The sequence below is a fragment of the Phascolarctos cinereus genome, unplaced genomic scaffold, assembly GCF_003287225.1.
Source record: "Phascolarctos cinereus isolate Bilbo 61053 unplaced genomic scaffold, phaCin_HiC Scaffold_4;HRSCAF=312, whole genome shotgun sequence".
NCBI lineage: Eukaryota > Metazoa > Chordata > Mammalia > Diprotodontia > Phascolarctidae > Phascolarctos > Phascolarctos cinereus.
Window position 1 is genome coordinate 719109003 of NW_027555847.1, and position 14587 is coordinate 719123589.

Sequence of the window (14587 nt, forward strand, 5' to 3'; positions counted from 1 at the left end):
TAAAGACGTTAATCCCGTGTACGGGTTCACCTGCTGTAAGTGTAGGTTGTATCCAAGGCCAATTCTCAAAGATTGCATGATATTTAAAGGGTTTTCCATACACAAGTTTCAAATTGATATTCACTTGCCAGTTAGGCATTGTTTGCATTGCTGTCCCAATCATTTGTTGAGAAAATGGAAGGTGTATGACTTCCGGATGTGTGCCACATAATGTTAAACACCTGTTGTCAATTTTATGTATTAAGTCCCCTATCAAGGCCATATAATTTCTAAAAAGCCTTTGTTTCTGATGTATCACTGCTGTTGGAGAATTTTGGAGTGTTAAATATAGAAGCTTCCACGCTTTCATGCATATCAATCCTGTCTCTGTGTGCTCCAACTACTTGTTCCTGAATATACAACAATGTGTGTTTCACCTCAAGGGTCAGTGTTCAGGGTGAATCTAATTGAGGATCACCTCTAAGGCAATCATATAAAGGTATCAATTCATAATTTGGAATTCCTATCTGTGATGGAAGCCACTGTATATCTCCTACAAGTTTCTGAAAATCATTAGATGTTTTCAACTTTTGTAGGTCTATTTTTGGAGGATGTTTTTGAATTTTTTCTGGGGCTATGTGAAGCCCATGACTTTGCAGCAAATTTTGTATTTTTAACAAGATTTCTTCCAACACTTCAGGATTGGGATGAGCACGTAAAATGTCATCCATGTAATGTATCATTTTTGGCTTTTTGTCATGGAATAGTAAAAAAGCAATCTTTTAAATCAATAACTGTCAAAGGCTAGGAAGTCATAAAGCATCGTTAATTTTCCTGACTTCTTTGCAATAATAAAAACAGGTGAATTTTAAGGAACCAAACAAGTTCATTAGATTTCATTTTGTATTTTGCCAGTTTTATGGATAGAAAAAGCAAAAACAGTGGGCGGGAGAAAATAACAGCTCTCAGTAAACGTAAAATATCGCGCCCACAAATTAAGGGGAAATGAATTGAGTTTTAGCTATCTGTTATCCTAGTAGTTTAACTTCGTCTTAAAATAATTGATTAGTGGTGATTTATTAGGCAAGCTTAAAGTAATTAATATCCATAAAAGTCATGTGAAAATTATTAAAAATTATCAAGGAATCTTGATTAATTTGTAACATTTTGGTGGTATACCTGCAGACTGCAGAACAATACACCCAAAGTAAGCAAAGGGTGACACCCTCTGTACCCTTTCAGGGGTAATTATAAATCTATGACACTGAAAGGCTTGTTGACTGAAAAGCTTGTTAAAACTTGGGCTTTAATAAGGAAAGTTTGGTAGTAGTAGGACAACTGCAAAGTTTATCATCCATACAATAAATTATTTCTGTCTGAGAATATTTCTGACTAACAAGTTTAATAGTGTTATGAACAAAATTTTGGCACCTGGTAAAAAACATTTCTCCTTAATGGATCATAATAGGGAAAATGGGAAATACTGATTTAATGAGACGACCATATCCGAATTCAAACTCAAAACAAAGTTAATTATAGTTCTAAGAGTCTTTTACTCAAGTAGTAAGCTTCCCTGATTCTGGCTTAAAGCCAGATACAGTTAATTATTTTTATAGAAGTGCAATAATCAATAAAGATTTACTAGGACTCACATACATAAGAAATTTTACTTAACATCCTTTCTTTCCCACATTTAAACTTGTCTTGGTGAAAAAGCCAATTATTAGAAACTATTTATATAAAGTAGCAATTTCTCAGTCTTAGCTTTAAAACAGTAACTTCAAACAACTTAGTTAACAATTTTGGTAATTTTCATGAGTGATAGTTAAATTGTTTTAGCTCTAAGCTGTTCTTTTAATCACAGGTAAAGATAGAAATACCTGATTTTCTAAATGATAGTTATAAAACATCATAGAACAAGATTAACCGGACTTGATAAAATAATTTAGCTGGATTTACACAGTTATCTCACTACCTTTCAGTTTCTTTTAGTTCACATTTTAATAACATCAAAACTATTAAAAATTGCTTGACATAACACATAAAAGTGTACCAATTTGTAATGAGACTAGATTTTTAAAACTTGAAACATGCATATTGCTAATGTGAATGAACTAAATTATCTTTAGATTGTGTTCCAATACTTAAAAACTTTTCTTTTTGATTTGAAGAGGAAAACTGTCTTCCTTATCTCCTCCTTCTTTCTCCCCCACCCCAACCTGGCCAGGGTTGGAATTCGAGAGAAAGGAAGAGAGTATTTTTCAACATAATCTTTCAATCTTACACCCAAAGCTTTGGCCAGAGCTTTAGAATGCAAAAAAGAAGGAGAATTTTTTCTCCAAAAGTTTTCCAAATCTTTTACTCTCAAATCATCTATTCCTGCTATTCCTGCAAACAGATTGTATTATTCTTTCTATCCATACTGTTCTTATTCCTGTATACTTAAACTTTCTTGCCTTTTGTCAAATTATATAACCTATATAATGAAGTACTTTTTCTCCCATTCTCTCCCTCATCCACCCGCTCCCGGAATGCAGCTGGTATTAGGGAGGGGGAAGGAGAGAGAGTCACTATCAGCATTTCAAAATCCAGTTGCAGCCCTTGGCTGCCTGGCAGTAAAAGATTAAACAGATCACAAACATTAATCGCAGACCATCATTCACACAGACACAGACAAACATAGAAAAAAATGACAGGGAAAATCCAAAAGTGAGAAACTTCTCAGAAATTCCCTACACAAATGAAATAATACTATTTCCATTTTATTTTATCTTTTCTTTTCATGGTATTCTAAAATCAGGCAAAATCTTTCTTAAGGTTTTGGTTTTTATAAAAGGAAACTTTTTCACTTTGTAATGCTCCACAATGTCCACAATATAGTGCTGTGACTACACGTTTCTTTTCTACTTCCCCTTGGGATTTTTGGAAATTCCTCACGGGGGGAATTTTTGAAATTCCTCATGGCACATGGTGGGAGCTTCCTTTGTTCTCACAGCTCCTACAAGCCCATTTTTATAAGATTATAGATAGTGAAAGTACCCAGAGGAACTGATTTTGGGCCTTTGGTGTTATAAAATTCTGTCGATTGTTCTCCCACTATTTTTCGTTGTTCTAAATCTAAACTCCCTTCTCTGGGGTGCCATGGAGATCTTATATCAATAATATCTAGAAACTCTCTTATTTTCTCAGGAGTTACCGAGCACCCCTGTTCCTCAATCACTTTATATATTCCTCTAACATTCTGTTCCTTATCTGAGAGTTTACCTAGATTTTGCCTCATGATAAGACTTTATCTTACCTCTCCCTAGTTTTGTGCCATAGGATACGATTCGGAGACCTCTCACAAGGAGGCTGCCTGGCTCCAACAGACCTCGGTGTCTTGAGGTGGGTGTCGCGTCTTCTTGGTCCAGACGTTTCCGACTGTTTCACGCAGCTGTCTTACTCTCGTATCTTCTTCACGGAAGCAGTGCAGCCCCACGCTGGGCGCCAGTTTGTTGTGCACAACTAGTTCACTTGGCTATAGAGCCTACCTAGGACCTAGGATTTCCCAATCACCTGATGAATCAAGACCAGCTTGATTTTCTATCTCCAATGTGCATTGATGAGGCGGGAGGCAGGATGGAAGCAACTCCGATTAATTTTTGCAAAGCATTCACTTAAGTAGTAAAGTAACAGGAATTTCTTATCAAGTTACAATGACGTAGAGCTCATGCTGTGCTAAAGACAATGCATGCACCTCCTGTGCACTTACCTGACTCCAATCCCAGAATAGACTGCTAATGACCATACAATAACTAGGGGAGTTAAAGATTGTTACAGATCCATACAATGAAGCACTGAACCAGGCGACCTTTGCTCAAAGATCAGCGCCCGAGAGGGGCCTTCACCCATCAGTGAGACCCCTTGAAGAGCCTGTGGCCCTCTACATCCTTATAGATCCCTAACAGTTTAGGACAGAGGCTGTAAGTAGGGTGATCCAGTTTGTTTCGAACAGAACAGGATGAGCTAAGGCTGGAGAGATTAGAGCCAGATTCTAGAACACCTCGAATACCAGGCTGAGTTTTGTTTCTTAATCCAAGAAACGGCAGGAAGCCCTGGAGGGCTATTGAGCAGGGCAGGGACAGTGTCTCTTATCCCCTACTGCTCCTAGCACTGACTCACGTGCAGTAATTGCTTCATAAATATTTTTCTAATTGGGGCAGGGGTGTTAGAATTGGCTGCAGTGCCCAAAGGTGCCCTCAGTGCCAACCGCGACCACCTCAGTCCCTTCCCTTGTGCTCTCCTGTTCCAGAGACAGCATCTATTACTTAGCCCTCTGATGGTGTAATATGCTGGCTGGCCACTAGATGGCAGTCCAGTTACCCACGAGTAGCCTATTGCCCTCACTGGCTCCAATTCCCTTGTCCCAGTAGAGATGAAGCTGGCTCCCTGGCTCAGTAAAGTTTAGAAGACACCATTTGTTATATATTAAAACTGCCAAAATCCCTCATCAGCTACCTCCAGCCCCCATTTTCCATGGCTAGCTTCAGCCCAGGGCAGCTAGGTGGTGCATTGGTTAGAGCACTGGCCTTGGAATCAGGAAGACTCATCTTTGCTGGTTCAAATCTGGCCTCAGACATGCAGTAGCTGTATGACCCTGGGCAAGTCACTTCTCCTGCTTGCTTCAGCTTCCTCATCTGTAAAATGGCTGGAGAAGGAAATGGCCAACCACTCCAGTATCTCCACCAAGAAAATACTGAAATGGAGTCATGCAGGCTGGACAGGACTGAAAAGACTGACCCAAAGCTTCACCCCCTCAGTCGTGACTCCCACACTCATAAGCCTAGATAACTTGCTGTTCAGGACCATGTGCTCATGTGCTGTGTTAACCCCATCAGGCAAGCCTTGTAGGAGCACCAGCTAAGATCTGAAAGGCACATTTGAGGCCAGGGTCCAGCTGCCTCTGTCTCAGGAAGCCCAGAGAGTTCAGTGAGTGCATTCTAATGAGGCCCATGGCTCTATCCACGGTATCACTGAGCTGCAGTGAAGCTCAGGCCCTAGACACCTGATCCCCAAATTAGGGAACTGGAGAAAATGGTCTCTCTGGTCCCTTCCAATGCTGACTTACCGAACATATGACCTTCCTGCTGGGTGACCTCCACCGTCTCTCCCAGCTCTGAATCTCATGAATGCAGCTCACCCTGGTTGGATGACAAACAGCCAGTCACCTGCCCCTGGCAGATTACCAGGCCTGTCTTTTTGTCCTTACAGCTGGAAAAGAAGATTGAAACTTTCATTATAGTATTTGACCTGGAGTATCTGGGTCTGAAACACTTTTGGAAGCCAGCTATGGAAGTCTACCAGGAGGTGAGGAGGGAATGAGGATGTAGGGGTGGGAGAGACTTGGCATCAGCTCAGCTGATCTGGGGGGCAGCCCGGAACCTAGAGCACTAAATCTTTCCCTTCACCTTAGGGTGACGCTGGGGGCCAGGGCTCTGAGTTCACAGCATAGTGAGGCCTTTGGCTAAAAACTTCTACATCAGGGAAAATCAAGCTGAAGTTTTGTGGGGACAGGATACCCCGGGCAGTGGCGGGGTGGGGGGCAGAAAGAGAACACCAAATTGGGAATTGGAAGACCTGGGTTCAAGGCCCACAACTGTGTGAGCTTGAGTAAATCATCTACCTAACCTCTCTGGGACTCAGTTTACTGATCTGTAAAATGAAGGGAATGGTCTCTTCCAGTTTTCAATCCTGTAATCTTGCGGTCTCCAAGGGTCCCTCTTTGGGGATCTAATGGTCTCTCACAAGATGTGGAAGCAAGAAAACTGGGTTGGTAGTTGAAATCAAATATTCTAGATCCACCTTCGCTATTCATTATTGCAAATTACCAAAAAACCAAACATAACTTAGGCTTGAGGGAAGAGAAAACTTTGTAGCAACGAGAGCTGTCCAGAGGTGGAGGGGGATGCCTTGGCAGGTAGGGAGTTCCCTATCCAGCACAGGCTAGAAAGTCATTTGTCAGGGATGCTATAAAGGGGGTTCTTGTTTGGGCACAGGTTGGGTTAGAAGACCTGAGGTCCCAGACGCCGTCTGGGAAGCTCACTACCCAAAAAGTCTCTGAGTCTGAATGACTTTGGCCAAGCTCTTTAACATTTCTGGGTCTCAGTTATGGCATCTGTAAAATAGGGTCTTGACCTTTAGAAGCCTTTCCAGCTCTATTTCCTGTAGAGGTATGGACCCCTTCTCAGCTCTGGAGGCTGGAAGAGCAGTAGACTGGGCAGTGATGTCAAGACAGTGACAGGCCAGGCACCGAGAGCATTGGGTCTTCAGTGGGAGCTCTGAAGGGCCCTGGAGAGGGAGTCCTTCTGGGGCTGCCTGGGACTGTCTCCCAGAGGTCTCAGGGAGGTGGGCACTGGCTGACATGAGGAAGGCCATTAGCAGGCTTCTCTTGGCTTTGCAGTTTTTCTCCACATTTGAGAACAACTTTCCCGAGACTGTCAAGTATCTTATTGTTGTCAAAGGTAAGTGAGCAATGGCAGGGCACGGGATAGAATGGGCGAGAGGGCAAGAGGGGCCTGGGATCGATGCAAGGGGGCACCTGCTGGACTTTGCCAGGGTTCAGCAAATGATGGGAATTGTCCCCCATTAGGGTTTGGCATCAACATCCCTAGAACAATTTATTTTATATTCACCTCCTTCAAGGGAACCCAAGAGCCAGGATCAGCATGGTTGAGTTTCCAAGGGCAATGGTGGGTGATATGAGTCATTTATACCCCAGAGCTGATGCTGGCTGGTTTTATGCTGGCCCAGGGCTGCCCTGACCTTATGCAGAATCATCTTCTCTTTCTGGCTGTAATCTCAAGGTAGTTTTGTCTCTTTCAGCTCCTAAACTGTTCCCTGTAGCCTACAACTTGGTCAAACCCTTCATTTCAGAGGAGACACGTAAAAAGATTTTGGTTCTGGGAGGTGAGTGAGTCCTGACCCTCCTAGCTTCTCTTCAAGGGAATGTTATTGAGTGGATGAAGGGTATAAATCAGAGGTCATCATTTAGGCGATTTTTGACTAGAAGAAATAGGGATGGGTCAAGCCAGACTTGGAAAAGTTTAGTAAAGGATTAGGGAAGAATCCTGAGCCTGGTTGAATTTGTCTTATGCTGATTTGTGACTCCATCCCCTGAAGTCTGACTTTCATGCCTCCCCCTGACTGTAATAACAAAACTCAACTTCTTCCAGATCCCACCAAAATGTAAAGTCTTTTAAAAAAAAACTATCAAGGGTAGCTAGGTGGCTCAGTGGATAGAGCACCGGCCCTGAATTCAGGAGGACCCGAGTTCCAATCCAGCCTCAGATCAAACACTTGACACTTACTAGCTGTGTGTGACCCTGGGCAAGTCATGTAACCCCAATTGCCTGGAAAAAATCCGAACTATCTATTTTATTAATTTCATGAAACATTTCCCAATTCCATGTAGAAATTTTTTAACATTCATTTTTAAAAATTTTGAGTTCCAGATTCTCTCTCTCTCCCCAACCCTCTCCTTGAGAAGGCAGGCAATTTTATATCAATTATACTTGTGATATCATTCAAAACATATTTCCATGTTAGCCATGTTAAAAGAAAACAGACAAATACCCCCGAAAACATAAAGTTTAAAAAATGTATTTTTTCACTGAAAGTGAAAAGTGTTTTTCATTATATATCCTTTAGAATTGTTTTTCTGAAACCATCCTACTTGTCATTTCTTACAGAACAATAGTATTCCATCAAAATCATACACTACAACTTGTTCAGCCATTCCTCTTCTTTCTTTCTCTTCTACCTTCCTTCCTTCCTTCCTCCCTCCCTTCCTTCCTCCCTTTCCTCCCTCTTCCACATTAGAAATCTTACAATTACATGTGGGTACTCTGCTCAAAGGAATATAAAGTTCTTTAAACTGAGCTCTGGAAAACCAGTCTTTGATAAAGCCCATTGAGATTCAAATGGAGCTACTTGACTATACCTTCAACTCACATCATTCTGGCTCTCCTGATTGGACAATAATAGGTCCCAAGCCTCAGTTGACCATTGTTTGGATTTTATTGGCTCAGAATATATGTAAAAAGCAATCATTGCTGTTCTAGCCAGAAACCTTGAGGGTCTTCCCCTCCCAGATAGATTTTTTTTTTGAGTAGGTAAAAGAGGCCATCTTTTGCCTCATTTCTACCTAGATTAACCAGTGGATGGGTGTTGCCTCAGACAAACTGAGACCTGGGGAAAACCTTAGTTTAAAAAGGCCAACTTCTTCCACTATATCTGGGACCAACTCTAGTCATCCTGGTCTATATCTTGCCGCTGGACCCAGATGGCTCAGGAAGAGAGAGTGACGCTGATGATTTTGCACAGTCCTGCCTCACTTAAATCCAATTCACTTGCAGGTCAAGACATTATCTTCCTGATATCATTGGTTCTCTTGAGAAAGAAGAGTGAAAAACAACAACAATGATGGGGATCCCTTTAATTTCCAATTCTTTCCCACCACAAAAAGATCTACTCTAAATACTTTTGTATGAATAGGTCCTTTTCCCTTTTCTCTGATCTCTGTGGGGTACAGACTTAGTCATGGTATTGCTGAGTCAATGAGTAGCATACAGTTTTAGAGCTCTTTGAGCATAGTTCCAAATTACTCTCCAGAATGGCTGGGCCACTTCACAACTTCACCAATCGTGCATTTTGTCCCAATTTTTCCATATCCCCTGCAGAATTTGTCATTTTTCTTTTCAATCATGTTAGCCAATTTGATACATGTCAGATGGTACCTAAGAGTTGTTTTAATTTGCATTGCTTTAATCAGTAGTGAATTAGAGTATTTTTTTACTTCACTCTTATAGCTTTGGCTTCTTCTAAAATTGCCTGTTCATATCCTTTGACCATTTGTTAAGTGGGGAATGACTTTTATTTTATTTTACAAATTTGCCTCAGTTCCCTATATATCTGAAAGATAAGGCCTTTGTCAGAGGAACTTGCTGTAAAAAAATGTCACCAGTTTTCTGCTTTGCTTCTCATCTCGGCTGCATTGGTTTTGTTTGTGCTAAAGCTTTTTAATTTCATCTAATCAAAACTCACCATTTTACTTCCTGTGGTCTTCTATATCTCTCTTTTTATTGTTGTTATAAACTCTTCCCTTATCCATAGATCTGGCAGGTATATTTTTTACATACTTCCTTAATTACAAGATCACCCAAAGTGTAAAATCTTAAGAACCTACCAACAGACTGTGGGTCTGATGGTCAGGTAGTCAGACAATAAATATTTGTCAAGCACCTACTATGGTGCTAAGCACTGAGGATATAAAGAAAGGCAAAAGACATTCCCTACCCTGAAGAAACTCAGGTTAATACAGGGAGATAGTATACAAACTATTTCACAAAGAAGTTAGAGACAGGAAAAATTGGAAAGAAGCAATAGAGGGAAAGTACGTGGCCATGTTGAATTTAAGATGTCTATGGGACATGCAGTTTGAGATGTCTAATACGCAACTGGAGATCTGAGACTGTGGTCAGCAGAGAGGTTAGAGCTCAGTAAGTAGATTTGAGAATGGTCAACATAGAGATAACAATTGAATCCATGGGAACTGATGAGATCATCAAGTGAAGCAGTATAGAGGGAGAAGGGAAAAGGGTGATACCCAAGGTTAGGGGACAGGGCCTGGATGAAGATGCAGAAAAGGAGACTGAGAAAGAATGGACACATAAGTCAGAGGAGAACCAGGAGAGAGAAGTATCCTAAAAAAATTAGAGTGAAGAGAATATTATGGCTATTGTGGCCAGTGTAAGAGACTGAAGAGAGCTCAGGAAGGATGAGGCTTAAGAAAAAGCCATTGGATTTGGTAGTTGGGACATCATGGGTAACTTTGAGGAGAACAATTCTGATTGATTGATGAGGTCAGAAGCCAGACTGTAGAAAATTAAGAAGAAAGTGAGAGGAAAGGAAGTAGATGATCTTCTAAAGGAGGTTAGTCAAAATAGGAGGACAGATGTGGGATAACAGCCAGCAGGGAGGGATGGATCAAGTGAGGGGTTTTCTTTTTTGAGGATGGGGGATCTAAGGCAGGACTAGATCTGTGACAAGATAAAGGGGCAAGGGACAGAAGAGAAGAGGACAGTGCAGAGTTGAATTGGTTCACCAAAGCATCAAGAAGGGGAAGGGAAGAGAGTGTAGCCAGTGCAGGGATGATGACTTGTGAAAGAACTGGGCAGTGGCCGGGTTGGAGGTCATGGTGAGGGTGAAAGATAGGATTTGGTGTTGCAAGGCAGAGGAAGAAGTGCAATGAAATGGAATTGGGGTCAGAATTACTAATAGATTTGATCAGACAAGAGCATTTCTTAGTTCTTGAACATTGAAGTGGTTCATTTGTGAGTGATCAAATAAGTGAATTTCCTAGTTCTTGAACATGGATGTGTTTCATTTGTGGGTGATGGCAAGATGAAGAGTTATGACCATCTTTGTGTGTGGCTGAGGGATGGTACAGGAGTAGCTCAGGGCAAGTGAACCCATTGAAGAGCTGTGAGGTTAGAGTGTTTGCCAGAGCATCAATATGTTTGTTGAAGTCCCCTACTATGATGGCAGGAGTTGAGGAGGAGACAAAGGCTGAGGCCTGCCCTAAACTCACATAGGAAAGAAAGAAAGTCACTTGGAGATCTGTACATAGCAGCTACCAGGATATGGATTGGGTACTAGCTATGGATTGAGTGAACCTCAAAGGAGGAGGAGTAAATAAGTGCTAGAGGTAGAGGGAGACCCCGGTAATGGCAAAGGAGATCAACTGTCCCAACTTCCTCATCTCAACCTGTGAGTTGGGGAAATGAATAAAAGGGTAGCTGTAGCTAGAAAGGGCGGATAGGGAGGCGGTGCCATCAGGAGGGAGCCAGGTGAAGGAAGGAGTAAGAAAGGAAAAGATTGAAGATGAAAGCAAGTTTGTTGCCTACATACCAGGCATTCCAGAGGGCACAGTGGAAAGGGTAGGCTGCATTTGGGGACATTTGGGGGAGAGTGTTGAGGGAAATGGGAATAAGGAATCAGGCAGGGGGAAGAAGTTCAGAGAGGCTTGTCACTAGGTTGGCCAATAGGGAATAATTTTGGAGCCACAAAAACTCATGAAGACCATCTAATAAGTTGCAAAGAGGTAGGGATCTCTCGTCATGGTTAGAGTCTCCAAAATGACAGAATCATAGATCCTTGAAGGGATTTTGATGCAGCATGGGGTAAGAGAAAGAATAGATTTGGAGTGTGAGGGTGTGTGTTCAAATCCAAGCTCTGACATTTTCCTACCTCTATGTCCTTAGGCCAATCAGTTCAACCTCTCTGGACCTCAGTTTCCTTTTCTGAAAAATGAGGAGGTTGGACCAAATGGACTCTAAAGTCTGTGACAGCTGTAGTTCTATGATCTCATGAAAAAGATATAACTTCCTTGCCTAAGATATTATTTCTGCATATTTGTTTTTCAGTCAGTCAATAAACATTTGTGAAGTGCCAGTTATGTACCAGGCACAGAACTGGGGGTAAGAAGAAAGGCAAAGGATAGTCCCTGCCCTCCAGGAGCTTATGGTCTAATAGGGAAGAAAACCTGCAAACAGCTGTGGACTAACAAAAGTGATATAGGGGATAACTAGGAAATACTCAGCAGAAGAAAGGCACTAGATGAAGAGAGATCAGAAAAGTCTTCCTGCAGAAGGTGGGATTTAAGTTGGGACTTGAAGGAAGCCAGGGATGTCCAGAGGTGGAGATGAGGAGATAGAGCGTTCCAGGCACTGGGTGCCTACTCCAATGCCCAGAGGTGGCAGATGGAGGGGCTTGTTCAAGGAACAGCAAGGATTCCAGTGTCACAAGATAGAAGAATACGTGGGAATAAAGTGTAAGAAGACAAGAAGAGTGGAGGGGGGAGGGAAAAGAAGATTAGGTTATAAGGGCTTTCAGTGTCAGACAGATGATTTTGTCCAGACATGAAAGGCAAGACCAAGATGGTGGAGTAGCAGGAAATGCCACAAAACTTGTCCAAACAGACCTAGAAATGCAATAGACCAAGTCCTACTGGAGAAATCCAGAAAAAGTCACAGTAAATGAAGCCCCACTCAGAATAGAGAGATGTACCAGCAGATCAGTGGACACTGGGCACTGGGTTCTCCACTCCAGCTTTCTGGCAAAGACCATGCACCAGGGCCAGATGAAGGCTCAGACCCACACAGGGCATTTGATGGGGAAAGTTGCCAACGGGCAGCCTTGTTGCCCACTCCCTGGTTCTGGACCACAGATCTAAGGCTGACAGTGAAAGGGACCGATGCACAGGACTAGTGGACCTGCAGAGGGAGGCCCTGTGTTGTGTACAGAGAAAGGAGGGAGTTCAGAAGCAAACAGCACCTCGGGATGAGAGCCGGCCCTGCATTCCAGCACGGAGTCCAGTCTGCAGAGGAAGAACCATGAAAGGAAATGACAAACCACTGCAGTGTCTTTGCCAAGAAAAGCCCAGATAGGGTGAAGAAGAGTTGGACACTGAATGAAAAACCAAACATCATCACATACTTAGAATCTCCCTTAGGTCATCTAAACCTCCAGCGATCATCACACCAACATCATTTAACCAATTACATTCTATTAGCTTTTACAAAGAGCCATTTACTGAGAAGCTGTAGCCAGAACCCAAGAACCCGCATTCCCCCAACACCTGGAGGCACGTTCTCTCCAGTGGAGCTCACTTGTCCTTGGGGAGAACATGCACGGTCCTAAGGACTGGGCTCACTGGCCAGTCTCCCTGTCACACCTGTCTTCTTGGAATTTCTTCCTCCTCTCACTCTAGAACCTTCTCTTTCTCCCATCAGCAAACTGGAAAGAGGATTTGCAGAAATTAATCCACCCTGACCAGTTGCCTGCAGAGTATGGGGGAACCCTAACAGATCCTGATGGGAACCCCAAATACCTGACCAAGGTAAGGGACCCCCAAGGGCACAGAGTGGAGCAGCAGCTGAGGGCAAATTCATCAGGCCAAAGGTCATCATGTTCTCTTCTGGCAGATTAAATATGGGGGCGTGGTCCCCAAGAGATACTACCTACAGAACCAGATGAAAATGCAGTATGAGCATACAGTGTCTGTCAATCGGGGCTCCTCCCACCAGGTGGAGACTGAGATCCTCTTCCCAGGCTGCGTCTTCAGGTAGGGCTCTGTGTGGTCTCCCCTTCCCCAGAAGGGAGCTGTGGGGGCATGTGAGCAGGAGCGTGGGGCACAGGATCCGAGCCAGGGCAGAGCACGTGGCAAGAGGAACCAAAATCTCTCCTTCTGCAGGTGGCAGTTCATGTTGGATGGGTCGGACATTGGCGTGGGGATTTACCTAAAGACAAAGATGGGTGAGCGCCAGAGGGCCAAGGAGATGATTGAGGTGCTGCCCACCCAGAAGTACAACTCTCACCTGGTCCCTGAGGATGGCACTCTCACCTGCACAGAGCCGGGTGTCTGTGAGTGACATATCTGAAAGATCATGGAAAATGGGGGCAGCATCATGAGGAAAGGGGGAGGGAAAATGTCCTGATTTGGAAGGGAAGCAGAAAGTCTGCAAACCATAAGTAGTGAGCTTGACTTCAATTCCAGGAAGAAGTTGGGAAAGGATCATTAAAGGTACACTTGGTGAATATCCAGAAAGGGAGATGAGGATTACAAAGAGCCAGCTTGGCTTCATGGAGAACAAGTTACCAGAGCTTAACCAACCTCACTGCCCTTTTGGACAAGATTACTAAAACAGTCTGTCAATCAATCAACATTTATTAACCACCTACTGTGAACTAGGCCCTGTGCTAAGCACTGGAGATACAAAGAAAGGCCAAAGATAGTCCTTGCCCTCAGGGAGCTCACAATCTAATATGTAACAAAGAAGCTATAGACAGAATAAATTGGAGATAATCAATAGGAGGGAAATAAGATCAAGGGGATGGGCCCAAGGCTTCTTGAGGAAGATGGGACTTTAGCTAAGACTTGGAAGCCAGTCCAGCCAGGAGGGGGATGTGAGGAGGGAGTGCATTCCAGATATAAGAAGCGGCCAGAGGGAATGCCAAGAGTGGAGAGAGGGGAGTGTTCTATTTGTGGAACAACCAGGAGGCCAGTGTTAAAGGATGGAAAAGGATGTGGGGCAAGGTAAGGTGTAAGAAGACTGGAAAGATAGAAGGAGCCAGGTTATGAAGGACTTTGAATGTCAGAGTTTTTATTTTGATCCTGGGATACCATTGGAGTTGATTGGGGGCGGGGTATGTGTGCATGGGATAACATGGTCAGACCAGCATATTAGGAAATTTATTTTGACAGCTAAATAGACTGGACTGGAACAGGAAGAGATGATATAGAGAGACCATCTGGTAGACTATTAGAATGGTCTAGGTGTAATGTGATGAGGACCTGCACCAGAGTGATAGCAGCATCAGAAGAGAGGAAGAGTCATATTTGAGAGATGTTGCAAAGGTGAAATCAACTTGGTAACAGGTTAGATGGGGGGAGGGGGAAGGGGAGACCTGTAGTGAGAAGTCCAGAAAGACCCCTAGGCTGTGAACCTGAGGGACTGGAGGATGACGCTGCCGTCTACAGTAATAAGGAAGGTGTGTGGGGCAGGGTGGG

General features: G+C 43.2%; 1 protein-coding gene across 1 annotated transcript in view; it reads left to right on the forward strand.

Moving 5' to 3' along the window:
- LOC110215285 (SEC14-like protein 2) overlaps positions 1-14587 on the forward strand; it is a 32885-nt gene that overhangs the window by 13970 nt on the left and 4328 nt on the right. Inside the window, exons 5-10 of the mRNA XM_020996649.2 lie at positions 5230-5325; positions 6419-6479; positions 6841-6924; positions 12810-12916; positions 13002-13141; positions 13271-13440. Of these exons, the coding sequence (XP_020852308.1) occupies positions 5230-5325; positions 6419-6479; positions 6841-6924; positions 12810-12916; positions 13002-13141; positions 13271-13440 (658 nt within the window). The remainder of the gene's footprint in view (positions 1-5229; positions 5326-6418; positions 6480-6840; positions 6925-12809; positions 12917-13001; positions 13142-13270; positions 13441-14587) is intronic.